General features: G+C 45.4%; 2 protein-coding genes across 3 annotated transcripts; both read right to left on the bottom strand.

Moving 5' to 3' along the window:
* Positions 1-1,558: 1,558 nt before the first annotated feature.
* On the bottom strand, positions 1,559-6,224 carry LOC140209732 (UDP-glucuronosyltransferase 2A1-like). Of its 2 annotated transcripts, none has more exons than XM_072278130.1 (2): positions 6,000-6,224; positions 1,559-3,882 (listed from the first exon to the last, which is right to left on the bottom strand). In XM_072278130.1, exons 1-2 carry the CDS (start codon positions 6,096-6,098, stop codon positions 2,257-2,259), a joined length of 1,725 nt encoding a protein of 574 aa, XP_072134231.1. In that variant the 5' UTR covers positions 6,099-6,224; the 3' UTR covers positions 1,559-2,256. The 2 variants fall into 2 exon arrangements, with proteins under 2 accessions (XP_072134231.1, XP_072134232.1); XM_072278131.1 differs by having other exon boundaries at positions 4,919-6,072.
* A 16,360-nt stretch (positions 6,225-22,584) lies between these two features.
* On the bottom strand, positions 22,585-25,647 carry LOC140209455 (UDP-glucuronosyltransferase 2C1-like). Its single transcript, XM_072277700.1, has 2 exons — positions 25,514-25,647; positions 22,585-24,214 (listed from the first exon to the last, which is right to left on the bottom strand). Exons 1-2 carry the CDS (start codon positions 25,531-25,533, stop codon positions 22,585-22,587), a joined length of 1,650 nt encoding a protein of 549 aa, XP_072133801.1. The 5' UTR covers positions 25,534-25,647.
* Positions 25,648-26,624: the final 977 nt, after the last annotated feature.

The raw sequence follows: 26,624 nt of genomic DNA, 5'->3' as shown, positions 1-26,624 counted from the left end.
CATTGATAGGATGCAGAAGTAGGCTGAGAAGTGGCAGATGGAGTTCAACCCGGAGAAGAGTGAGGTGGTACACTTTGGAAGGACAAACTCCCAAGGCAGAGTACAAAGTAAATGGCAGGATACTTGGTAGTGTGGAGGAGCAGAGGGATCTGGGGCTACATGTCCACAGATCCCTGAAAGTTGCCTCATAGGTGGATGGGGTAGTTGAGAAAGCTTATGGGGTGTTAGCTTTCATAAGTCGAGGGATAGAGTTTAAGAGTCACGATGTAATGATGCAGCTCTATAAAACTCTGGTTAGGCCACACTTGGAGTACTGTGTCCAGTTCTGGTCTCCTCACTATAGGAAGGATGTGGAAGCATTGGAAAGGGTACAGAGGAGATTTACCAGGATGCTGCCTGGTTTAGAGAGTATGGATTATGATCAGAGATTAAGGGAGCTAAGGCTTTACTCTTTGGAGAGAAGGAGGATGAGAGGAGACATGATAGAGGTGTGGAAGATAACAAGAGGAATAGATAGAGTGGATAGCCAGCACCTCTTCCCCAGGGCACCACTGCTCAATACAGGAGGACATGGCTTTAAGGTAAGGGGTGGAAAGTTCAAGGGGGATATTGGAGGAAGGTTTTTTACTCAGAGAGTGGTTGGTGCGTGGAATGCACTGCCTGAGTCATGGTGGAGGCAGATACACTAGTGAAGTTTAAGGGACTACTAGACAGGTATATGGAGGAATTTAAGGTGGGGGCTTATATGGGAGGCAGGGTTTGAGGGTTGGCACAACATTGTGGGCCGAAGGGCCTGTACTGTGCTGTACTGTTCTATGTTCTAACCCAAGCCTCGAGGATCCCAAGCCAAGCCCCGAGGATCCCAACCCAAGCCCCGAGAACCCAAGCCTCGAGGATCCCAACCCAAGCTCAAGACCCAAGACCCCAGCCTGCAGTCAAGCCTAAGACTCTAGACTGCAGCCACATCTTGTCCTGAAGCCATGTCATGTCCTTGCCTGGTTCTGGGGTCCGAGCCCGAGGCAAGACCCAGGTTCTGGGTCCTTGTCCAGTCTCGGGCTCAGAGTCAAAGCCTTGTCCGCTAGTCCATGGTTTCTAGTCCTGGTCCCGCTTTCCCTAGACCAAGTCTGCGTTCTTGTCCCTGCTCCTTGCCTGTATCCTGTCATGTCCCTACTCTAGTCAAGTCCTGCTCCTTGTACTTCAGTGTCTGTGTCTCGCATTTGGGTCCGTTCCCAGCACCCCATTGTGACATATCTGCTATATCCAAATAACTTCAGAATTCCTGAATCCCTAACACTGGTTGTATATTGAGAGATGTTAAATATGAATATAATTTTTCTTGCAATATGATTTTACTGAAAAGCTCTGAATACCAAAGCTTGATATATTGAAATATCATATATTAGCAAGTCCATTTTGGGCAAAACCACCCTTCAGGAACAATGTGTGAAAGAATTAATCTCCCATGAGCTAAAAATCATGAAAATTATTTACATCTTAATCGTCCAACAGAATTGATGTTTAATTTTTTTAAAAAAAAGTATTTCATTCATCTTGGAGTTGCACAGCATATGAAATATTCAAATCTAACTAAATTATAAAAGTGATTGTACATCATGTTAGTTATCAGTCTGTGGGAATTCTGCAAATCCTGCTCAGCACGAACCCTTTTGAAAATGAGATCATTGCATCTCAGCTGGAGTTTAAGACTCACATAACATCACTCAAGTTTAGTGTTCAGGAAATGTACCTGGGACAGAGAGTAGAAAGTTCATTTACTGATGTGGTAATTATAATTCTGAGATTCAGAGATACCATCTCCAAGTGGATGGGCTTTGGCTGAGTATTACCTGCTAACTTGGATAAACTCATAAAAAGCACACTCTCCAACAGCAGTGAGTACTGGAAAGAAACCAGACATCCGAGAATGACAGAGAATGCAGTGATATATATAGCTATCAAGAAATGATTGGGCAAATAATGGCTTACTAGGCACAAAAATAAAAAAGTTTTGATTACATAAACAAACCTAACTTAGTTTTCAATATTTATAAATAAATCTTCTTTTGTATAATTGATTCAAGCATTTATAAATTCCAATCATATTTCTATACATAAACATCAATATTTGACTGAGGTTCTATGGATTAAGTGCAGAAATAATATTCCTGAATTAATTTCTAAGTGAAAAGATCACATTAATCAACCTTTTTTGTAGAAACAATATTCCTGAATTAGTGTCTAAGTGAAAAGACCGCTTTAATCAGCCTTTTGCTTTATTTTCTTCCATGCAATGTGACAAAGTTTCTTCAGTGTTACAGCCACCAACACTGTGACCAGGAGGAACATGGACAACAGAAAAACCATCACATCCACACAATAGTAAGTGTACCAGGGCAGCCGGTAGGATTCAGAGCGTAAATGCCCTGCTCCATTGTGTCGGGCAACATACTCAATCCAGAAAATGGCTCGGTCCATTGGCAACTGTGGTTGGTCCCGTTGGAGAGCAGAGAGTTTCTTCATGTTGTCCCGGTAGAATGTGCCATTTATCACCTCATTAAGTGCCTGCAATAGATCTGTTGAATGCATGGTTGCAACATTAAGCACCTTTGCAGCACCTCGGGATTCAAGTCGAATAAAATTGTCATGCTGGTCTAAAAATAGAGGCATACCAATCACTGGTACCCCGTGGTAGATGGCCTCGTAAATGCCATTGGTACCACCATGAGAAATGAAGATTCGTGTGTTGGGGTGTCCCAGAAGGTCGTTCTGAGGGATCCATTTTGTCAGTAGTGTATTATTACCTATATTGGGAGGGATTTCTCCATCGTATCTCCAAATAACCTTCTGGGGTACTTGAGCGAATGCCTCAGCTATTTCTTTTGCAATCTGCATTGGCAAAGAAATAAAAGCGGATCCCAACGACATCACAATAATTCCATGCTTCCCTGTGTTTTCAACAATCTCTTCAAAGTCTGCTGCTAGTGGTTGAGCTGGTTTACACTGGAAGCCTCCAATATACACAATATTTGGCATGGTGGGTCTTGGGAATTCAAATACAAAATCGACTCTCATCAGCCACACATCAGCCCTCAGCAGAATTGTCTTGATATCTGTGTCTGGTCCCAAATATCGATGACAGAGCTCATTGTAGCTGCGATAAATGGTAAGCTCTAAAATGGATAGGTGGATTAGACTTAGGATGAAGTTTTGTGTTCTTTGAAGAAAGGACATTTTGTCAGTTAGGTGTGAGCTAGAGATTGGGATATAAGAAGGGGGGGATGGGGCAAAAAGAAAGTGAGCCTCATCAGAGTCTAAGCATCGAACATTATACACCAAGGGAAGTTTTAAATAATAAGCAAGCATTGATCCAGTAGCAAAAAAAGGGTCTGTAAGCACCAGATCAAAGTTTGTCTTTTCAAGTTGGTTAAGCAATGTTTTGTTTTGAAAAATTTCACTAATAAACCAATGAATCACCTTATGACAGTTCTGCATAAAACGTATATTTTCTAATTGGAACTCAATATTGTCTCTGAAGCTCCACCCATCCTGCGCAAGCTGCAGTGCTCTTTGAAGACTTATTCCAACTACATCTATCATTTCAATGTTTTTCATTGGAACTGCAATATATTGATATAGCTCGGGTCTTTCTGTGATGTACCAACTTTTCTCAAGATAAAGTACCGTGAAGTTGTGTCCACGAGGTTTCAGTTCCTCCAAGAGAATTCTCATATTGATCCAATGACTTCCATCAACAGGTACAACTAATATATTAGCTGACTGAGTGATGGGACAATGCAAACTGATGATAATACCAAAGACAAATGGGACAAGTGCTCGGCTTTTCCATCCAGAACCTTCCATATTAAGAGGAATATCCAAAACCTGTTGAAGAATGGAAAAGAAATACTGTTAACAAAACATCAATTTGTTATTCAATAATTATAGTGCTTTATCTGGACACCATAACCAAGTTAGTCCTGTGGTTAGATCGAGTTAACGTAAGTATTCTTATGCCATGGAAGTGGTGTTGTGAACCCTTTGGATCAGCGTGTGGCCCCAAGCCTGTACACTCTACTTCACCTGAATATCAATAATTTACCGAATAGTGCACTGGTCCCTTTTACCTGTTAATTTCTCCCTGAAGAATTTTTTGTGCTGCTTATTGATAACTGCAGGTTTCTTTTGCAACCTTGTGCTATTTAGGTTAACTGTGCTAGTTACTCGTTGTTCATTCTTTTTTTTATATATAATTTTTATTGAGTTTTGAAGTGATACATGAGAAAAAAAAATCTACCCTCCCCCCTCCCCTTAACCCTCCCCCCCCCGATATATACTCCTACCTAAAAAGAAAAGAAAAAAAAAGAAACCGCCTGAATATTGGAAGGTTTGCACATGCTCCATGGGATAAAAATAAATTTAATATATATTTGTTATTTTCCCCGAAGGAACCCAGATCTTCATCATCGGAGCTATAAATAAGGGCTCCAAATATTCAAAAATGTTACATATTTATCTCTTAAAATCTAAAGCATTATTTAGCTTCTCAACTCTCATAGTTCCCTGGGGAATCTCTTTGAACTTCACCATGTTGCTATGTGTTTCCCTCCCAATCATCCAGGCAAAAAGAAAAAAAATAGATGATACAAAAAAAGAAAAAAACAAAATACTCCCCCCCACTAATGTTGTGAATGAAAAGATACACAACACTACCCCCTTCCATTGTGTGGGTCGTGGCTACTGTCACACTTGCACACATGAAAAACGTAGCGACTGGACAGTGTTTCCTCCAGCTCCCCCGTAACAAAAACTTACATATAGAAAAAAAATTAATGTTATTATTCCCAGCTAATATTCCTCAAATTTTAACCTTTCTTCCCCTCCCTCATGTAATTAATAATATGTTTATATATTCATCCACCTAAAAATTCAACAGGCCTAATCCTTGATCCAGTCTTCATCTTCAATCTATCTCGCTCCCCTAAGTTTGGTCTTGTATCTGGTGAATATTCAAAGAATCTCGCACAAACTCCTCCGCTTTCCGGTAATCGTCAAAAAATCCTTTTTCTCCACCAGGCAAGAAAATCTTCAAGGTTGCAGGATAACGCAATACAAATTGATAACCGTGATCCCATAGGGCTTTTTTCAATGGATTAAACTTCTTCTTTCTTTTCAAAAGTTCATAACTTATGTCAGAGTAGAAAAAAATTTTCTTCCTTCTATCATCACTGGCCCTTTTCGCTTCTTGGCAGCTTGGGCAGCCGCCTGTAGAATCCTTTCTTTGTCTTGAAATCTTAAGAATTTGATTAAAATTGATCGTGGATATTGGTCATCTTGTGGTTTTGGTCTCAGAGCTCTATGTACCCGCACAATTTCAATTGATCAGTCTTCCTCTTTGATTTGCAAGGTTTTCGGGATCCATCTTTGAAAAAATTCTATTGGATTATCTCTCTCTATACCTTCTTTGAGACCAACAATTTTAATGTTATTACGTCTACTAAAATTTTCCAACACGTCCACTTTCTCCAAGAGTCGATTTCTTTCCATGTTCCAGACAAGCACATTATTTTCTATTTTTTCCACTCTATCGTTAACATGCTCGGTTGTTCTATCCATCTTCTGAAGTTTCTTATCCATTTTATCCTGTCTTTTCATAGCTTTATCATAGCACATCTTCACGTCTCTAAGCTCTGTTCTTAATTTTCTTAATTCAGCCGTTAACTGCAATAAAGCCTCTCTTATGTCTCCATCGTCTCCTTTACTTCCAATCTCTTCCAGTTCTTCCTGCTCTTCATCTGTATTCTCTGTGATATCCAATTCTGACTGATTCACTTTCAGTTGCAGTGGCCGTCGGTTCTTGTAGTTTAAATTGTGTAAATTAACGCATGCGCACATAACGCATGCTATTCCCGCATCTTTTTCCGAGAGAACGCTACCGCCGCCATCGTTCCCCGTTCTTCTACGCCAGAGATAAAATATGTCTCCTCTCACGGAGATCCAACCTGAATCCGAGGCTCCATCGCTGCAGTAGGCCCTTTTTTCTTCCCATCTTGCGGCGACTTCACAACAACAGACTTCTTCTGTTGCGGTTTACAAGGCATATCGTACAGTAGTCTTACGAAGTTTATAAGTAGTTTTCGGAAAGTATTTATTAACTTTACTTTGTTTAAACGGTACTTTGCTGATTTTTCACGGGAGAGCTGGATTTACACGTCTCAAACCCACGTCATCACGTGATCCCCCCCCCCCCCGTTGTTCTTTCTAGATGTTCGTTCTGAGTGGCCTGTGTATCTTGGTTGATTCTTCTGTGCCTGGGTTTGCACGCCTGAGTTCATTGTTACAAGTAGATTGCATTCATAGAAACATAGAAAATAGGTGCAGGAGTAGGCCATTCGGCCCTTCAAGCCTGCACCACCATTCAGTATGATCATGGCTGATCATCCAACTCAGAACCCTGTATCAGCCTTCCCTCCATACCCCCGATCCCTTTAGCCACAAGGGCCATATCTAACTCCCTCTTAAATATAGCCAATGAACTGGCCTCAACTGTTTCCTGTGGCAGAGAATTCCACAGATTCACCACTCTCTGTGTGAAGAAGTTTTTCCTAATCTCGGTCCTAAAAGGCTTCCCCTTTAACCTCAAACTGTGGCCCCTCGTTCTGGACTTCCCCAACATTGGGAACAATCTTCCCGCATCTAGCCTGTCCAATCCCTTTAGGATTTTATACGTTTCAATAAGATCCCCCATCAATCTTCTAAATTCCAACGAGTATAAGCCTAGTTGATCCCGTCTTTCATCATATGAAAGTCTTGCCATCCCAGGAATCAATCTGGTGAACCTTCTTTGTACTCCCACTATGGCAAGGATGTCTTTCCTCAGATTAGGGGACCAAAACTGCACACAATACTCCAGGTGTTGTCTCACCAAGGCTTTGTACAACTGCAGTAGTACCTCCCTGCTCCTGTACTCGAATCCTCTTGCTATGAATGCCAGCATACCATTCGTCTTTTTCACCGCCTGCTGTACCTGCATGCCCACTTTCAATGACTGGTGTAAAATGACACCCAGGTCTCGTTGCACCTCCCCTTTTCCTAATGGGCCACCATTCAGATAATAATCTGTTTTCCTGTTTTTGCCACCAAAGTGGATAACCTCACATTTATCCACATTAAATTGCATCTGCCGTGAATTTGCCCACGCACCCAACCTATTCAAGTCACTCTGCATCCTCTTAGCATCCTCCTCACAGCTAACACTGCCACCCAGCTTCATGTCATCTGCAAACTTGGAGATGCTGCATTTAATTCCCTCATCTAAGTCATTAATATATATTGTAAACAACTGGGGTCCCAGCACTGAGCCTTGCTGTACCCCACTAGTCACTTCCTGCCATTCTGAAAAGGTCCCATTTATTCCCACTCTTTGCTTCCTGTCTGCCAACCAATTCTCTATCCACATCAATACGTTACCCCCAATACCGTGTGCTTTAAGTTTGCACACTAATCTCCTGTGTGTAACCTTGTCAAAAGCCTTTTGAAAATCCAAATATACCACATCAACTGGTTCTCCCCTATCCACTCTACTAGTTACATCCTCAAAAAATTCAATGAGATTCGTCAGACATGGTTTTCCTTTCACAAATCCATGCTGACTTTGTCCGATGATTTCACTGCTTTTCAAATGTGCTGTTATCACATCTTTGATAACTGACTCTAGCATTTTCCCCACCACCGATGTTAGGCTAACCGGTCTGTAATTCCCCAGTTTCTCTCTCCCTCCTTGATTGTCAGCTGCAAATCCAATGTATCTTTAAGGACACAAGAGATTCTGCAGATGCTGGAAAGCCAAAGCAACACACACAAAATGCTGGGTGAACTCAGCAGGCGAGGTGCATGTATGGCAACGAATAAACAGTGGTTGTTTCTGGCTGAGAGTCTTCTTCAGGACTGGCAAGGAAGGGGGAAGGTGCCAAAATAAAAAGGTAAGCGGAGATACTTAGACCTACACTAGAAGAGCAACTTTGTGCTTTACAATGGAGGGGAATGACTCCAGAAGTAATTAGTTTACATTTTATCATACACTTAATTTGAAATGTTTAAAAGTTTTACATACAGCTGTACTTCTTCATGATTGCTTCTGTAAAGAATTGATATAGATCAGGCCCTTCTATCGGGGGTGGTTGGGTACACACAAATTCCTTAGAGAGGACACTGAGATTGAACTCCTGCCTCCAATGGCCTGGGCTGCAATAGTGTTGTGCGGTCTGCAATGCCATTGATTATTTATCTGCACTTTGTTGGGACGTGGGAAGCAATTGACACACCCAGAAGACCACCTTGTGGTCAAAGGGAGAATGTTTATACTACACAGAAAACACCCCCCCACCCCCCCCCCCATTACATTTGATGTTCCAGTTCCCTCGGAGATCTGTGATAGTTTGATTGTCCCATGTAAGTACCCTGGTGATGGACAAGTGGGATGGATGGGTTGGGAGACAAAATGTATGACAGAACAATGGGGAGATAAGGAAAGGAGCAAATAGGACTCCTAGCAACACACATCAAAGTTGCTGGTGAACGCAGCAGGCCAGGCAGCATCTCTAGGAAGAGGTACAGTCGATGTTTCGGGCCGAGACCCTGCGTCAGGACTAATTGAAGGAAGAGCTAGTAAGGGATTTGAAAGTGGGAGGGAGAGGGAGAGGTCCAAAGTGATAGGAGAAGACAGTAGGGGGAGGGATGGAGCCAAGAGCTGGACAGGTGATTGGCAAAAGGGATATGAGAGGATCATGGGACAGGAGGCGCAGGGAGAAGGAAAAGTCGGGGGGGAGAACCCAGAGGATGGGCAAGGGGTATAGTGAGAGGGACAGAGGGAGAAAAAGGAGAGAGAGAGAGAAAGAATGTGTGTATATAAATAAATAACGGATGGGGTACGAGGGGGAGGTGGGGCATTAGTGGAAGTTAGAGAAGTCAATGTTCATGCCATCAGGTTGGAGGCTACCCAGATGGAATATAAGGTGTTGTTCCTCCAACCTGAGTGTGGCTTCATCTTTACAGTAGAGGAGGCCATGGATAGACATATCAGAATGGGAATGGGATGTGGAATTAAAATGTGTGGCCACAGGGAGATTCTGCTTTCTCTGGCGGACAGAGCGTAGATGTTCAGCAAAACGATCTCCCAGTCTCCGTCGGGTCTCGCCAATATATAGAAGGCCACATCGGGAGCACTGGACGCAGTATATCACCCCAGCCGACTCACAGGTGAAGTGTCGCCTCACCTGGAAGGACTGTCTTTGGTCCCTGAATGGTGGTAAGGGAGGAAGTGTAAGGGCATGTGGAGCACTTGTTCCACTTACAAGGTAAAGTGCCAGGAGGGAGATCAGTGGGGAGGCATCGGGGGGAATGAATGGACAAGGGAGTCGCGTAGGGAGCAATCCCTGCAGAAAGCAGAGGGGGGGCGGAGGGAAAGATGTGCTTAGTGGTGGGATTCTGTTAGCGGTGTCGGAAGTTACGGAGAATAATATGTTGGACCTGGAGGCCAGTAGGGTGGTAGGTGAGGACCAGGGTACCCTATTCCTAGTGGAGTGACGGGAGGATGGAGTGAGAGCAGATGTGCGTGAAATGGGGGAGATGCGTTTGAGAGCAGAGTTGATGGTGGAGGAAGGGAAGCCCCTTTCTTTAAAAAAGGAGGACATCTCCCTCGTCCTGGAATGAAAAGCCTCATCCTGAGAGCAGATGCGGCAGAGACGCAGGAATTGCGAGAAGGGGATGACATTTTTGCAAGAGACAGGGTGAGAAGAGGAATAGTCCATATAGCTGTGAGAGTCAGTAGGCTTATAGTAGACATCAGTAGATTAGCTGTCTCCAGAGATAGAGACAGAAAGATCTAGAAAGGGGAGGGAGGTGTCAGGAATGGACCAGGTAAACTCGAGGGCAGGGTGAAAGTTGGAGGCAAAGTTAATGAAGTCAACGAGCTCAGCATGCGTGCAGGAAGCAACGCCAATGCAGTGGTCGATGTAGCGAAGGAAAAGTGGGGGACAGATACCAGAATAGGTTTGGAACATAGATTGTTCCGCAAAGCCAACAAAAAGGCAGGCATAGGTAGGACCCATACGGGTGTCCATAGCTACACCTTTAGTTTGGAGGAAGTGGGAGGAGCCAAAGGAGAAATTATTAAGAGTAAGGACTAATTCCGCTGGACGGAGCAGAGTGGTGGTAGAGGGAAACTGATTAGGTCTGGAATCCAAAAAGAAGCAGAGAGCTTTGAGACCTTCCTGATGGGGGTGGAAGTATTTAGGGACTGGACATCCATGGTGAAAATAAAGTGGTGGGGTCCAGGGAACTTAAAATCATCGAAAAGTTTCAGAGCGTGAGAAGTGTCACGAACATAAGTAGGAAGGGATTGAACAAGGGGGGGATAAAGCCGTGTCGAGTGCTGCAGAAATGAGTTCTGTGGGGCAGGAGCAAGCTGATACAATAGGTCTGCCAGGACAGGCAGGTTTGTGGATCTTGGGTAGGAGGTAGAAACGGGAAGTGTGAGGTGTGGGAACTATAAGGTTGGTAGCAGTGGATGGGAGATCCCCTGAGCAGATAAAGTCGGTGATGGTGTGGGAGACAATGGCCTGGTGCTCCTTAGTGGGGCCACAATCAAGGGGTAAATAAGAGGAGGTAACCGCGAGTTGTCGCTGTGCCTCGGCAAGGTAGAGGTCAGTACGCCAGACTACAACAGCACCCCCCTTATTGGCGGGTTTAATAATAAGGTTAGGATTAGTGCGGAGGGAGTGGAGAGCAGAGCGTTCGGAAGGAGTGAGGTTGGAATGGGAACAAGGTGTGGTGAAGTCGAGACCGTTGATGTCCCGTCGGCAGTTAGCAATAAAGAGATCCAGAGCAGGCAGAAGACCAGAGCGGGGTGTCCATGAAGAAGATGAGGGTTGGAGACAGGAGAAGGGGTCATCGGTGGGGGTGGAAGAGTCCTTGCCGAAGAAGTAGGCTCGGAGACGGAGACGGTGGAAGAAGAGTTCCGCATCATGGCGAACGCGGAACTCGCTGAGGTGTGGGCGAAAGGGAACAAAGGTGAGGCCCTTACTGAGGACAGTGTTCTGCCTCAGACAGTTGAAGGTCAGAGGGGAAGGTAAAGACCCGGCATGGATGAGAGCTGGGACCACAGGGGGGAGGGGGGAGACTGGGGGTGTCAGTGGAGAGGGGAGGGTTGGGGTGAGAGGAAGATGGAGCCTCTGAGGGCCCAGGAGCTGACGGTGGGGCTCCTGTTGTTTTCTTTTGGGAGCCAGCATGGACTGTATGGGTCAAGCAACCTTCTTCCAACTTGTAAGTTTTCACTTGAGGGGTCTGCATTCACTTGAGAGGGACTTGACCAGTCCGGTTCAAACTGACCAGAAGTCGACAGTAACTCAGATAACCTCGCACCACAACAGTGGTGTGCAGAAGAGCATCTCTGAATACACAACATGCCAAACCTTGAAGTGGATGGGCTACAGCAGCAAAAGACCATGAACATCAGGTGGTACTTCATAAAGTGTCCATCGAGTGTTCATTTACTCTTAGCTTGCACAATTAATTACACGTGATCTGGTAAACTGTACTTTTACTGTGCATTTGGAGACACTGGCCCTGGCCAAATCTTTTGGATTTATGTTCATCCAAGTTTCCTGTTTTTTGCCATCTGATTGAGAAAACCAATGAGGACGGGTATACACCTTGGATAATATCAGATCAGCATGGACGTGATGCGTCCAAGCACCGGCTTCTTTGTCTCCTCTGTAACCAGTAAAAACGTCTATACACCAGTAGGTAATTTCGAGATTTAATTTACTGGTGTTTTAACTCGCCCAACTCTCTCTCAACCCCGGAGAAGGAAACTAAAATCTCTCCGTATCTGCATCTTTTGCAAGGTTGGATTCTGTATATGGAAACTTCACCGTTCACGGGGAAAATTAACATTTATCTCAAACAACAGGAATTCTGCAGATGCTGGAAATTCAAGCAACACACATCAAAGTTGCTGGTGAACGCAGCAGGCCAGTTAGTCCCGACGAAAGGTCTCGGCCTGAAACGTCGACTGTACCTCTTCCTAGAGATGCTGCCTGGCCTGCTGCATTCACCAGCAACTTTGATTTATCTCAAACATTATTTTCAGTTTTTAACATTTATATCAACTTATTTCCCCCCGCCCCGCCCACGGTATTAAGCGAACGCGAGAATAAGAGGGAGACAAATATTGATCGGTGAACCACCCTTTTCCCCGATACTGCTTCTAAATATGTTCACGTGCGAGATCTAAACACAGCTTCAGACCAGATTATAACTGACTCTGTAAGATTACTTGTAATTTGAAGTTCCTGTACTTATTTTTTTGTTAACAAAATGTAACTTTTCACTTACTTTTCGGGCCAATATTGAGCGTCCGAGAAACTCTTGTCCTGGATCAAGCAGGGCGAAACGAAGTGCGAAGACTGAACAGCGTTCACACCGACTGGATATTACAGGCTCACCACAAACTACTTCTAATAATTTCTAAACTGATTAGTCGTGGTTGATTTCATTCAGAGCTACCTCATTCATGGGGTGTGCATTCGCGCCGAGTAAGCGCTGCCATCAATAATTGCTGTCCGGAAAGTTGCTGGCGACACACTTTTTTCAACTGCCGACGTCCATGCCGAATCGTTTCAATGGGTAATTACGCGCGTTGCTGTATCTCTGGAGGGACAGATATGAAGGCAGGGGATATCCTTCACTGCAGGGCTTCCTTCAGTGAAGGGGGTCCCGGACCTGCAACCCCAGCTGGTGTGTGTGTGTGTGTGTGTGTCTGTCTGTCTGTCTCTGTCTCTCTCTCTCTCTCTCTCTCTCTCTCTCTCTCTCTCTCTCTCTCTCTCTCCCCCCCCCCTCTTCTCTTCTCTTCCACTCTGCACCTCCTGCCAAGAAAGACCCGAGCCGACCACAACTCGCCAGAAATCTATACCTGCCGAGCTCTCTCTAATGTGCACAGAATGTTACAGCACCTTATAAAGACAAACTCAACCAGTTGACGCAACATTCCTGGGCTGAACAAATAGCTCTTTATCTCAGCCATAGCCAAAACACTAGTCTATGAAGGTTAACATAACACACTGCGTTTGCAGAAAAGCTGCTAGAAGCGTAACAGCCTAACAGTAGAAATGCAATAAAACTTGTTCTTAACTAGGGCATTACGTAGGATAAGATCTGTTGTCATTTAGATGATCCCCAAGGCCAGCCAATGAAATAAAGACAAAAATCTTTCTACCCTTCTGCAGCTTAAACACTGAAGAGAAATGGTTCTTGAGGACCTCACCTATCTTCTGTGATTCTCAACAAAGATGTCCAGTTTGGTCTTTGAGGAGCCCTATTTTCTTCCTAGTTATTCTTTTCCCTTAATACCATTATAAAACTCTTGGATTTTCCTTAATCTTCTCTGCCACATCCATCTCAAGCTCCCTTTTTTGCCTTCCTCATTCCCATCTTGAGTCTACTCCTGCAACCCTACAATCCTCCCATGATTCACTTGATCCCAGTTGCCTGAACCTGACCTATGCCTCCGTCTTCATTCTGAGCAGAACCTCAATACCGCACACTTAATTTTAATTTTACATGGCTCCCAGGGCAAACTGCATCTTTTTCTCTGTACTTAAGACACAACACTCAGTGGCAACTTTACATGGTACACCTGTACACCTGCTCGTATATGGAAATCTCCAATTACCTAATAATGTGGCAGCAACTCAATGCATAAAAGCATGCTGACATGGTCAAAAGGTACATTTGTTGTTCAGACCAAACATCAGAATGGCAAAGAAATGTGATCAAAATAACGCTAACCATAGAATAATTGTTGGTGCCAGATGGGGTGGTTTGAATACCTCACAAACTGCTGATCTCCTGGAATCTTCACACACAAGTCTCAAGACAATGGTGTGAAAAACAAAAAAAAAACATGTCTTTTTAATGACAGAGGCTAGTGGTGAATGACCAGACTGGTTTAAGCTGACAGGACGGAGACAAAAGCTCAAATAACCATACATTACAAAAGTGTTGTACAAAAAATACTTAGTGTCTTACTCATGTCCTCCTTCATGGGTTGTCGTGGGAGAAGGTTGATGACTTCAATGTCAAAAGTGGTATTATGATATGGTAGATCCTGAAAGTCTTCCTTCCATCGAAAATTGATGGCATCAGTGTCCTTTTGCCCATCTTTGGAGCGAAGGGGATTTAGGCCACGAAGGTTTGGACCATACACTGCCTTGATGGCAGAAGAGAAACTCCTGATATCACCAGAGTCAGCGAGCTGCTGTATTTCTTGGGCCCTCTCAGTTAACTACTGCTTCTTTATTTTATGTGACCGGCTTTCTCCACAGGCGGAAAGTCTCCTGCCTGGGTCTCAGCATGGCTTCCTTCCAGACAGAGGAACATCTGATATGATTTTTATAGCACCTCATTTGCAGGAGAAAGCCCAGGAACAAAGTGTCCCACTTTATATGGCCTTCATGAACCTTACAAAAGCATTTGCCACTGTAAGTCGTCCTGCTCTTTGGCAGGCACTGTCCAAAATCGGGTGCTCAGAGAAATACCTCAAGATCCTGCAGCTCTTACACAATGATATGAGTGAAACAGTCATCAGCAACAGCAGCTCTGAAACAGCATCTTTTTAAGGTTGAGACCAGGGTCAAACAGGAGCGCATCACTTCCCCAACTCTGTTTGCCATTTTCATTGCAACCATTCTTCACCTCACAGGCTAATACCTCCCACAAGGAGTCCAGATTCTCTATAGGACAAGGGGGTTGTGCTCTTTAACCTTAACAGGTTCTAGGCAAAGAGCAAAGTGTCAACTGCTTCCATCATGGAAATCCAATCTGCAGATGACAGAGCCAACACAACTCACTCTGAGAAGGATCTGCAGTACACAATGGATGCTTTTACCAGAGCATACTGTCACGTTCTGGTCCGTGATGTCCGCATTCCGGTTCATGGTCCGGTCCGTGGACTCAGGACTCCGGGCCTTCCAGCTGTCCCTTGTTTCGGTTGGGTTAATCATAGGCACCTGATTCCCATCTTGGGGCTTGGAATATAAGTAGCCTTGGGGTTGAGTGTGGGCTGCTGGTTTGCCTTGTCAAGATTTCCTGGGAGCAACCTGCTGGTGGAAGGCTAGAGCGGCCACTAGCCATCTTTAGGCCGCGTTGGTGAACCATCGCTTCATGGAGCCTTGCTGTCGGTAGTCGGAGCTGTCTTTCTGGTATGGATTCGGCCGTTTCCCGGGCCAGCTGAGTGTCCGTCAGCCACTCCGAGCTAGGTCGGGATCCGGCTGTTTCCGTAGCCAGCTGAGGTTGCTGGCCGTAACGGCGACTCGGAACAACCCTGATGCAGAGCTAGATCTGTCTGTCATTCTTCGGTGTTTGTCTCTTCTTGTCCTCCCCTCCATGCGCTAAGTCAAGCTGTTCTTCTATTGCCCTGAAGGGGGATCTGTCTTGTCTTGTCCTCGCCTCTGTGGGGTAAGTCAGGCCATTCTGCCGTTACCCGACAGATGGACCTGTCCCACCTTGGTGTGGAGATAAAGTTGAGTCCCGGCTCTATGTCTGAATACTGTCCAGTCTCATATTAGTGTCGTGTTGAAGATGAGTCCCAGCTTTTCGAAGGATAAGTCCCGGCTCTATGTTGATGTACGTTTCCCAGTCTGTCTCCGAGCTCCAGGCTCCGAGTTATCAGCCTCCGCATTCCAGGACCCAGGACCCCAGCCACATCCTGTCCTGTAGCTACCTCATGTCCTTGCCTAGTTCTGGGGTCCGAGCCCAAGGCAAGACTACAGGCTCTGGGTCCTTGTCCACTCTCTGGCTCGGAGTCCAAGCCCGGGCTCCTTGTTCATGGTCCGTAGTCCTGGTCCCACTTTCCCAAGCCCAGACTCCTAGTTCATGGTTCCTTGTCCGAGTTCTCTGTCTAGTCTATGTCCTAGCCCAAGTCTGCATTCTTGTCCCTGCTCCTTGTCTGTATCCTGTCACGTCCCTACTCTAGTCAAGTCCTGTTCCTAGTACTTCAGTGCCTGTGTCTTGCATTTGGGTCCGTTCCCAATGCCCCCGACTGTGACACATACAGTCTCCTGGGACTTGGCCGAAACATCAAGAAAACACATGAACTAATAGTTATGTATGCTACTCGTTAGTCTCGTTATACTCGTTATACAATCTAAAGATGCTCTTGACATTGAAATTCGACCCATGTTACATCAGCAAATATATTTTAGACCAAGCTACCCTCACAACATGCTGGAGGAACTCAGCAGGTCGGGTAGCATAAGTGGAAATGATGAGTCAACGTTTCGGGCCGGAACTCTTCGTCAGGACTGAAGAAAGAAGGTGGGGGAGGGTTGGAAGAAGGCCGGTAGGTTCAGTTGAAAAACCGGTAATTTGAAAGACAAAGGGGTGAGGGAGGGGAAGCAGGGAGGTAATAGGCAGGAAAACAATGGGTAGTAGAAGAAGGAGGCGGAACCATGAGGGAAGTGGTAGGCAGCTGGGGGAGGGGGCAGAGTGAAATAGGGGTAGAGGAAGGGAAGGGGAGGGAATTACTGGACGTTGGAGAATTCTATGTTCATACCAAGGGGCTGGAGACTACCTGGACTGTATATGAGGTGTTGCTCCTCCAGCCTGAGTTTAGCCTCATCATGGCAGTAGAGGGGCCATGTATGGACATATCTGAATGGGAACGGGAAGCAGAGTTGAAGTGGGTGGCTACCGGGAGATCCTGTCTGTTGTGGCGGATGGAGTGGAGGTGCTCGATGAAGTGGTCCCCCAATCTGCGTTGGGTTTCACCGATGTAGAGGAGGCTGCACTGGGAGCACCGGATGCAATAGATGACCCCAACAGACTCACAAGTGAAGTGTTGCCTCACCTGGAAGGACTGTTTGGGGCCCTGAATGGTGGCAAGAGAGGAGGTGTAGGGACAGGTGTAGCACTTACGCTTACAGGCATAAGTGCCGGGTGGGAGATCCGTGGGGATGGACGAGTGGATAAGGGAGTCGCGGAGGGACCGATCCCTGCAGAAAGCGGAGGGGGGTAGAGAGGGAAAGATATGCTTAGTGGTGGGGTCCTGTTGAAGGTGGCAGAAGCTGCAGAGGATAATGTGCTGGATCCGGAGGCTGGTGGGGTGGTAGATGAGGACAAGGGGAACTCTGTCCCTGTTGTGGTTGTGGGAGGATGGGGTGAGGGCCGAAGTGCGGGAAATGGAGGAGATGCGGGTGAGGGCATCACTGATGATAGTAGAAGGGAAACCACGATCCTTAAAGAAAGAGGACATTTGAGATGTCCTGGAATGGAAAGCCTCATCCTGGGAGCAGATGCGGCAGAGACAGAGGAACTGGGAATAGGGAATGGCATTTTTGCATGTGGCGGGGTGGGAAGAGGTATAGTCGAGGTAGTTATGAGAGTCAATGGGCTTATAGAAGATGTCAGTGGCCAGTCTGTCTCCAGAGATGGAGACCGAGACATCGAGAAAGGGGAGAGAAGTATCCGAGATAGACCAAGTGAATTTGAGGGCCGGGTGGAAGTTAGAAGTAAAGTTGATGAAATTGGCAAGCTCAGCATGGGTGCAGGAAGCAGCACTAATGTAGTCGTCACTGTACCGAAGGAAAAGTTGGGGAGCAGTACTAGAATAGGTTTGGAGCACAGACAGTTCCACATAACCAACGAAAAGGCAGGCATAGCTGGGTCCCATGCGAGTTCCCATAGCTACACCCTTAGTCTGAAGAAAGTGGGAAGAGCCAAAAGAGAAGTTGTTAAGTGTGAGAACCAGTTCCGCCAACCGGAGGAGGGTAGTGGTGGTGGGGAACTGGTGAGGTCTATTATCCAGGAAGTAGCGGAGGGCTTTGAGGCCTTCTTGATGGGGAATGGAGGTGTATAAGGATTGGACATCCATAGTAAAAATTAAGCAGTTGGGACCGGGGAACTGGAAGTTATTGAAGAGGTGGAGGGCATGGGATGTATCCCGGACATAGGTGTGGAGGGACTGAACTATGCGTGACAAAATGGAGTCCAGGTAGGCAGATACAAGTTCGGTGGGACAGGAGCAGGCAGAAACTATGGGTCTACCGAGACAGTCAGGCTTGTGTATCTTTGGGAGGAGGTAAAACCGAGCGGTAGGGGGTGTGGGAATTATGAGTTTAGTGGCTAATGATGGAAGGTATCCGGAGTTGATAAGGGTGGTGATGGTGCGGGAGACAATGATTTGATGTTTTTTGGTGGGGTCCTGTTCCAGGGGTAAGTAAGAGGAGGTGTCAGAGAGCTGCCGTTTGGCCTCAGTGAGGTAGAGGTCCGTCCGCCAGACTACTACGGCACCACCTTTGTCAGCGGGTTTGATGGTGAGGTTGGGATTAGTGCAGAGAGAGTGGAGGGCAGTGCGTTCAGAGGGAGTGAGGTTGGAACAGGAGAGAGGAGTGGTGATGTTGAGACGGTTGATGTCTCGGCGACAGTTGGAAATAAAAAGATCAAGTGCAGGTAGAAGGCCCAGGCAGGGTGTCCAGGAGGAGGAGGAGGGTTGAAGACAGGAGAAGGGGTCATCAGTAGGGGGAGGGGAATCCTTGCCAAAGAAGTAGGCTCGGAGACGTAGGTGACGGAAGAAGAGTTCAGCGTCATGGCAGGCACGGAACTCACTGAGGTGTGGACGGAGGGGGACAAAAGTGAGGCCCTTGCTAAGGACAGAATGTTCTGTCTCAGAGAGGGGAAGGTCAGAGGGGATGGTGAAGACACGGCAAGGGTTGGGGCTGGGGTCAGAGAAGGGTGAAGAGTGGGAGATCTCAGGAGGGAGAGGGGGTTGGGATGTTCAGGGAGAGCGAGGTTAGGGGAGGATGAGGAATCAAAGGAATGGAGGGGCGATGAGGGGTAGAGGGAAGGTTGGAAGTCTCGGAGAGGAAAGAGGGTAGTGGTGGAATAACATGGGCGGTAGGACCCAGCGGCAGTAAGAGGGGTCCTGGTCTGGAGAGGGTCGGGACCTCGGTCTGAGCTGGATCCGGAGCTGGGGGTAGAGGAGACTGTATCCTGCAGGGCCCCAGAGCTGAGGTCGGAGTCGGAAGCGAGTGAGTCCATGGCTCGCCGGGGGCTGGTTCCCCTTTTCAGGAGGTGGTTGTTCCAGTCAGGATCAGAATCAGAGGCAGTGGGTCTCCGGCCTGCCGAAGGCCTGAGGCGTCGAGGTCCGAGGGGTCGCGGTCCAGGCTGGAGCCGGTCGTCGTCGTGGGCTCCAGGCGGGCGAGCTTGTTGCCCTTCTTGGACGCGAGGAAGGAGAAGAAACGGCGGTTGGAAGCGTGAATCCGGCGGAGAATGAAGTAAAGGAGAGGCCCAGGACAGACGGTGGAGAGCGAGGCCCGGAGTGGTGGCAGAGAGAGGGACAGGGCCCTCAGGTATCTTCGCATGGCAGCTGCGTGGTGCAGAGAATCCTGCAGGAGCAGCGGTCATTGAAAGGGAGGTATCTGGCATCCAAACTGGGAGGCCTGGAACTGAAGCTGGAATCCCTGCGGTAACAGATGGCGGAGACACGTTCTCAGGAAGGAGACGTGGCTGTGGTAGCGGGTCTGAGTCAGGATATGCTCGAAGATGTGGCCTCCTCTACTGCCATGATGAGGCTAAACTCAGGTTGGAGGAGCAACACCTCATATACTGTCTAGGTAGTCCCCAGCCCCTTGGTATGAACATAGAATTCTCCAACTTCCAGTAATTCCCTCCCCCTCCCTTCCTCTATCCCTATTTCACTCTGCCCCCTCCCCCAGCTGCCTATCACCTCCCTCATGGTTCTGCCTCCTTCTACTACCCATTGTGTTTTCCTGCCTATCTCCTCCCTGCTTCCCCTCCCCCACCCCTTTGTCTTTCAAATTACTGGTTTTTCATCTGAACCTACCAGCCTTCTTCCAACCCTCCCCCACCTTCCTTCTTCAGTCCTGACGAAGGGTTCCGGCCCGAAACGTCGACTCATCATTTCTACTGATGCTGCTCGACCTGCTGAGTTCCTCCAGCGTGTTGTGAGTGTTGCTTTGATCCCAGCATCTGCAGATTAGTTTATGTTAAACTACGCTACTACTGGAATAGAATTAATTTGCCAGGCATTAAAATGCCATTAAATTCAGAAAGATTTCAAAGGAATATTTATTTATTTACAGTTCAGCTCAATTAATTATGCAGTAACTACTTTAATTTTTAAAAAGTACATTTTTGTACATAATTGGTGGCATTACATGGAGTATGGCAAAAGAATATTAGTTTATTAACACAACTCAATTAGTCGTAACTATTTTAAAAACAAAAGTAATGGTTGTACATCATCAGTGGCGTAACATGGATGTCACAACAGTGTAATGGAACCTGATGCTTATACATCTAATGAGCATTCCAACATATGTGATATAAGAGATGACTGATGAACCAGCCTGAGTAATGCAGCAATTCCTGCTCAGCAACGCACACAAAATACTGGAGGAACTCAGCAGTTCAGGCAACATCAATGGAAATGAATAAACAGTCAAAAAGAATCAACAGTGCTGATGAAGGGCCTCACCCCAAAATGTGTAATGTTCATTCATTTCTATAGGTGCTGCCTGACCTGCTGAGTTCTGCCAGCATTTGTGAATATTACTGTGGAATTCCAGCAGAATCTCTTGTGTTTATGAAATTCTACTCAGCACCAGCATTGTATCTATCTGTCTGTAATTAATACCACTTTATGTGAGCTTCAGTCAGATACTTGCATAATAATGTCCAGGGTTATTGACCAGAAAGTGTAGCTGGAAGATAGTTCATTTACTTCTGTGCTTAAAAAAAACTCCATTGCTCCATTGTCGGCTTCGAGTGGCTGCAAGAGAGTCTGCAAGTCTAGGAAATCTTGAGCAACACAGACAAAGAATGCTGGTGGTACTTAAGTCAGGCAGCAATTACAGAGAGGAATAAATAGTCAACGGTTCATCTGAATGGAAAGGAAGAGAGCAGAATCTGGAATAATGTGAGGGTAAGGAGGGAGTACTGTCCAGCAGGGGAGAGTGGGAAAACTCCCCTCTGGTGAGCTGAAGTTGGGCAGATGGGGGAGGGGGATGGTGCATGAAGCTGGAAGGAGCGAAGTGGAATGGGAGAAGGCCTGAAGAAGAAGAAATCTGATAGGAGTATTGGTGCCAGACAGAAATGATAGGGAGGAGAAGAGAAGAGGTGAGAGGGTAACCAGAATGGGGAATAAAAAAAAGAGAGAAGGGGGAGAGAGGACAAAATACTGGAAGTTAGAGAAGTCAATATTCATGTAATCAGATTGGAAGCTACTCAGACATAATATGAAGTGTTGATCCTCCAATGTGAGGGTCAATTCTCGTGGCAATAGAGGAGGCCATGCAGATAGTAGGTAACCCCCGACAGACTTGCAAGTGAAGTGTTGCCTCGCCTGGAAGGATTGTTTGGGACCCTAAGTGGTGGTGCGGGAGGAATGTGTGGAGGCAAGTGTAGCACTGTCCCACTGCAAGGATAATGCCAGGTGGGAAACCGGTGGGGAGGGACAGGTAGATAAGAGAGTCACAAAGAGAAAGCGTGGGGAGAGTGGGATGAGGGGGGGGTGGTAGGGAAAGATGTGCTTCCTGTGTAAATGGCAAAGTTACCGAAAATGATGTGCTGAGCAGTGCAACTCCAGGTGGATAAGCATTTGTTGAGGAAATATTGCAAACTAGTTATAACCACCAAAGAGGGATGTTTTTTGCCTGTTAAACCATGACCTACAACAATGGGAATGTGGAACAGGAATGGGAAGCTATGACAAATTGCAAGGGGCAGTTATGTGACCTCTTGCCATTTGTCAATTGATAGAGACATGACAGAATAGTAGGGAAAGTAGTCTTTCAGGCACAGAATTCCGAAGTTTTTTTATGGTAGTATATGAATCTCAAGGTAGTATATCATATTTTAAATGATCATAGATAAACGTGACTTTCCTTGTTTGATTTGATTTAAAAACATAGAACATTGAACATAGAATAGTACAGTACAGGCCCTTCAGTCCACAATGTTGTGCCGACCCTCAAACCCTGCCTCCCATATAAGCCCCCACCTTAAATTCCTCCATATACCTGTCTAGTAGTCTCTTAAACTTCACTAGTGTATCTGCCTCCACCACTGACTCAGGCAGTGCATTCCACGCACCAACCACTCTCTGAGTAAAAAACCTTCCTCTAATATCCCCCTTGAACTTCCCACCCCTTACCTTAAAGCCATGTCCTCTTGTATTGAGCAGTGGTGCCCTGGGGAAGAGGCACTGGCTATCCACTCTATCTATTCCTCTTATTATCTTCCACACCTCTATCATGTCTCCTCTCATCCTCCTTCTCTCTAAAGAGTAAAGCCTTAGCTCTAAATACAAATATTTAGGTATTTGTATTTTGTTCCTGCTCATATCTTTGTACAAAAGCTTTAAATCCACTGATATATTTCACTAATTTTTAAGTTTGCTGCATTTACAATATCTGAAAAGGAGGCTTCATATATTGAAAAGAAGAAAATCTTATTTAATTAAGTTGAAAGAATTTAAAGCACCATCTACCAACACAAAATAGAACAACCTTACTCATTCTTTTGCTTTATTTTCTTCCGTGCAATGTGACAAAGTTTCTTCAGTGCTACAACCACCAGCACTGTGAGCATGAGGAACATGGACAACAGAAAAACCATCACATCCACACAATAGTAAGTGTACCAGGGCAGTTGGTAGCATTCAGAGCGCAAATGCCCTGCGCCTTTGTGTCGGGCAACATACTCAATCCAGAAAATGGCTCGCTCCACTGGCGACTCTGGTTGGTCCCGGTGGAGAGCAGAGAGTTTCTTCATATTGTCCCGGTAAAATGTGCCATTTATCACCTCATTAAGTACCTTCAACAGATCTGTTGAATGCACGGTTGCAACATTAAGCACCTTTGCTGCGCCTCGGGATTCCAGTCGAAGTAAATTGTCAAACTGGTCAAAAATAAGAGGCATGCCAATCACTGGTACCCCGTGGTAGATGGCCTCGTAAATGCCATTGGTACCACAATGAGAAATGAAGACTCGTGTGTTGGGGTGTCCCAGAAGGTCGTTCTGAGGGATCCATTTTGTCATTAGTGTATTATTACCTATATTGGGAGGGATTTCCCCATCGTTTCTCCAAATAACCTTCTGGGGTACTTGAGCAAACGCCTCAGCTATTTCCATTGAAATCTGCTTTGGCAAGGAATGGATAACAGATCCTAACGACATCACAATAATTCCATGCTTTCCTGAGCTTTGAACAAACTCTTCAAACTCTGCTGCTAGTGGTTGGGCTGGTTTACACTGGAAGCCTCCAATGTACACAATATTTGGCATGGTGGGTCTTGGGAATTCAAATACAAAATCGACTCTCATCAGCCACACATCAGCCCTCATCAGAACTTTCTTGATATCTGTGTCTGGTCCCAAATATCGATGACAGAACTCATTGTACCTGGGATAAATGGCAAGTTCAAAAATGAATAGATGGATTAGATATTGGATGAAGTTCTGTGTTCTTTGAAGAAAGGACATTTTGTCTGTCAGGTATGAGCCAGGGAATGGGACATAAGAAGAAGGGAATGGGGCAAAGAAGAAGTGAGCTTCACCAGACTCTAACCATCGAGCATTATGCACCAAGGGAAGTTTTAAATAATAAGCAAGCATTGATCCAGTAGGCAAAAAAGGGTCTGTAAGCACCAGGTCAAAGTTTGCCTTTTCAAGTTGGCTTAGCAATGTTTTGTTTTGGAAAATTTCACTAATAAACAAATGAAACATCTTATGAAAGTTCCGTAGAAATTGTAGAAATTCACTTTGTAACGCAATATTGTCTCTGAAGCTCCACCCATCCTGCCCAAGCTGCAGTGCTTTTTGAAGAATTATTGCAACCAGATCTATGTTTACAATGTTTTCCAGTGGAATTGCAATAGATTGATATAGATTGGGCCTTTCTGTGATGTACCAACTTTTCTCAAGATAAAGTACCGTGAAGTTGTGTCCACGAGGTTTCATTTCCTCCAAGAGAATTCTCATATTTATCCAATGACTTCCATCAACAGGTACAACTAATATATTAGCTGACTGAGTGATGGGACAATGCAAACTGATGATAATACCAAAGGCAAATGGGACAAGTGCTCGGCTTTTCCATCCAGAACCTTCCATATTAAGAGGAATATCCAAAACCTGTTCAAGAATGGAAAGGAAATACTGTTAACAAAACATCAATTTGTTATTCAATAATTATAGTGCTTTATCTGGACACCATAACCAAGTTAGTCCTGTGGTTAGATCGAGTTAATGTAAGTATTCTTATGCCATGGAAGTGGTGTTGTGAACCCTTTGGATCAGCATGTGGCCCCAAGCCTGTACACTCTACTTCACCTGAATATCAATAATTTACCGAATACTGGTCTCTTTTACGTGTAAATTTCTCCCTGAAGATTTTTTGTTCTGTTTATTGATAACTGCAGGTTTCATTTGCAACTTTGTGCAACTTAAGTTAAATGCACTGATTACTCATTGTTCATTCTTGATGTTCGTTCTGAGTGGCCTGTGTATCTTGGTTGATTCTTCTGTGCCTGGGTTTTCACGCCTGAGTTCATTGCTACAAGTAGATTGCATTCCTTGATTGTCAGCTGCAAATCCAACACATCTTGAAGGACACAAGACATTCTGCAGATGCTGGAAAACCAAAGCAGCACACACAAAATGCTGGGTGAACTCAGCAGTTCAGGTGCATCTATGGCAACGAATAAACAGTGGATGTTTCTGGCTGAGACCCTTCGTGGGAAGGGGGAGGATGCCAGAATAAAAAGGCAGAGGAAGGGGAAGGAGGATGGGTAGTAAGTGATAGGTGTAGCCAGGTGTGTAGGAAAGAAAGGAATCTGATTGGAGAGGAGAATGGACCATAGGAGAAAGGGAAGGAGGAGGGACCCTGGGGTGGGGGTGTTGATAGGCAGGTGAGAAGAGGTAAGAGGCCAGAGTGTCGAATAGAAGAAGAGGTGAGTGGTTGGGGAAATCACAGATATTCATGCCATCAGTTTGAGGGCTACCCTGATGGAATATAAGTTGTTGCTCCTCTACGCTTAGGGTGGACTCATCTTGGCACAAGAGGAGGCTAAGGACCAACGCATCAGAACGAGAATGGTAATTGGAAATGAAATGCTTGGCTACTGGGAAGTTACAAGGTATATAGAGATGTGTCAAGGAGTAGGAAAGCCCAGCAACAATGTGCATCAAATTCCAGCACCAACTAATTCAGTTGGTTTTAATGGAGTTAAATCCAGTAATCGGAGAATGTTGCATAACGGTTACATTAGAATGTTGCATAACCATTTTCTTAAATCTTAAAAGATAACACCTGCCTTTATAAAATATAGGACTGAGATTTGTATTGGTTTTGTGTATATGTTACATTCAACAATGAATTATCAAATATTAGGCAAAAACTGATTGGTAAATGTTGCAGTTCCATTTTGAACTTCTGGTTCTTTTGGGAGCCAGCATGGATTCTATGGGCCACTTCTGACTAATAATCGAACTTCTCTTCCCTGTTCCATGGACAGAGAAGTCCTTAAGTTGATGAAAGAGTTCCTCCCACAATTTCTTATTCCATCTATGAAGGAGAAAGTTGCCTGAGCACTTTGAGCTAGTGTTGAGGAATCTGCCTGTTGGGTCTATGCCAACTTAGACCTACAATGGAAGATCAACTTTGTTTACAATGGAGGAGAATGGCTCCAGAAGAAATCAGTTTACTTTTTATCATACACTTAATTTCAAATGTTTAAAGGTTTTACATACTTCTTCATGATTGCTTCTATAAGGTAATCCAATGTCTTAACACACATGAATTTGATGTGGATAACTCTCTCTGCCTCTGATTTCTTAATTGCCTTTTACATATATTAGTGGCATTTTACAGTATGGTCAGTTTAGTTTTATTTATTTAAGAGCTACAGTGTGGAATAGACCCTTATAGCCCCTTGAGCCACACCACCTGCAGCCTTCAATTCAAACCTAGGTTAATCACGGGATAATTTACAATAACTAATTAATCTATTAAACAGTCTGACTTTGGAATGTTGGGGGAAACCAGAGGATACGGAGGAATCCCAACCGTTCCATGGTGGGGGGGGAGGGGTGGTTGGGTACACACAAATTCCTTAGAGAGGACTCTGAGATTGTACTCCTACCTCCAATGGCCTGGGCTGCAATAGTGTTGTGCTCACTGCAATGCCATTGATTATTTATCTGCACTTTGTTGGGACGTGGGAAGCAATTGACACACCCAGAAGACCACCTTGTGGTCGAAGGGAGAATATTTATACTACACAGAAAACACCCCCCCCCCCCGCCCCATTACATTTGGTGTTCCAGTTTCCTCAGAGATCTGTGGTAGTTTGATTGTCCACTGTAAATTACCCTGGCGATGGACAAGTGGGATGGATGGGTTGGGAGACAAAATGTATGACAGAACAATGGGGAGATAAGGAAACGAGCAAATGGGACTCCTGTTGTTTTCTTTTGGGAGCCAGCATGGACTGTATGGGTCAAGCAACCTGACCAGAAGCCGACAGTAACTCAAATAACCTCGCACC

Source organism: Mobula birostris, chromosome 14 (genome assembly GCF_030028105.1).
Source record: "Mobula birostris isolate sMobBir1 chromosome 14, sMobBir1.hap1, whole genome shotgun sequence".
Taxonomy (NCBI): domain Eukaryota; kingdom Metazoa; phylum Chordata; class Chondrichthyes; order Myliobatiformes; family Myliobatidae; genus Mobula; species Mobula birostris.
This window is presented reverse-complemented; position numbering and strand designations above follow the sequence as displayed.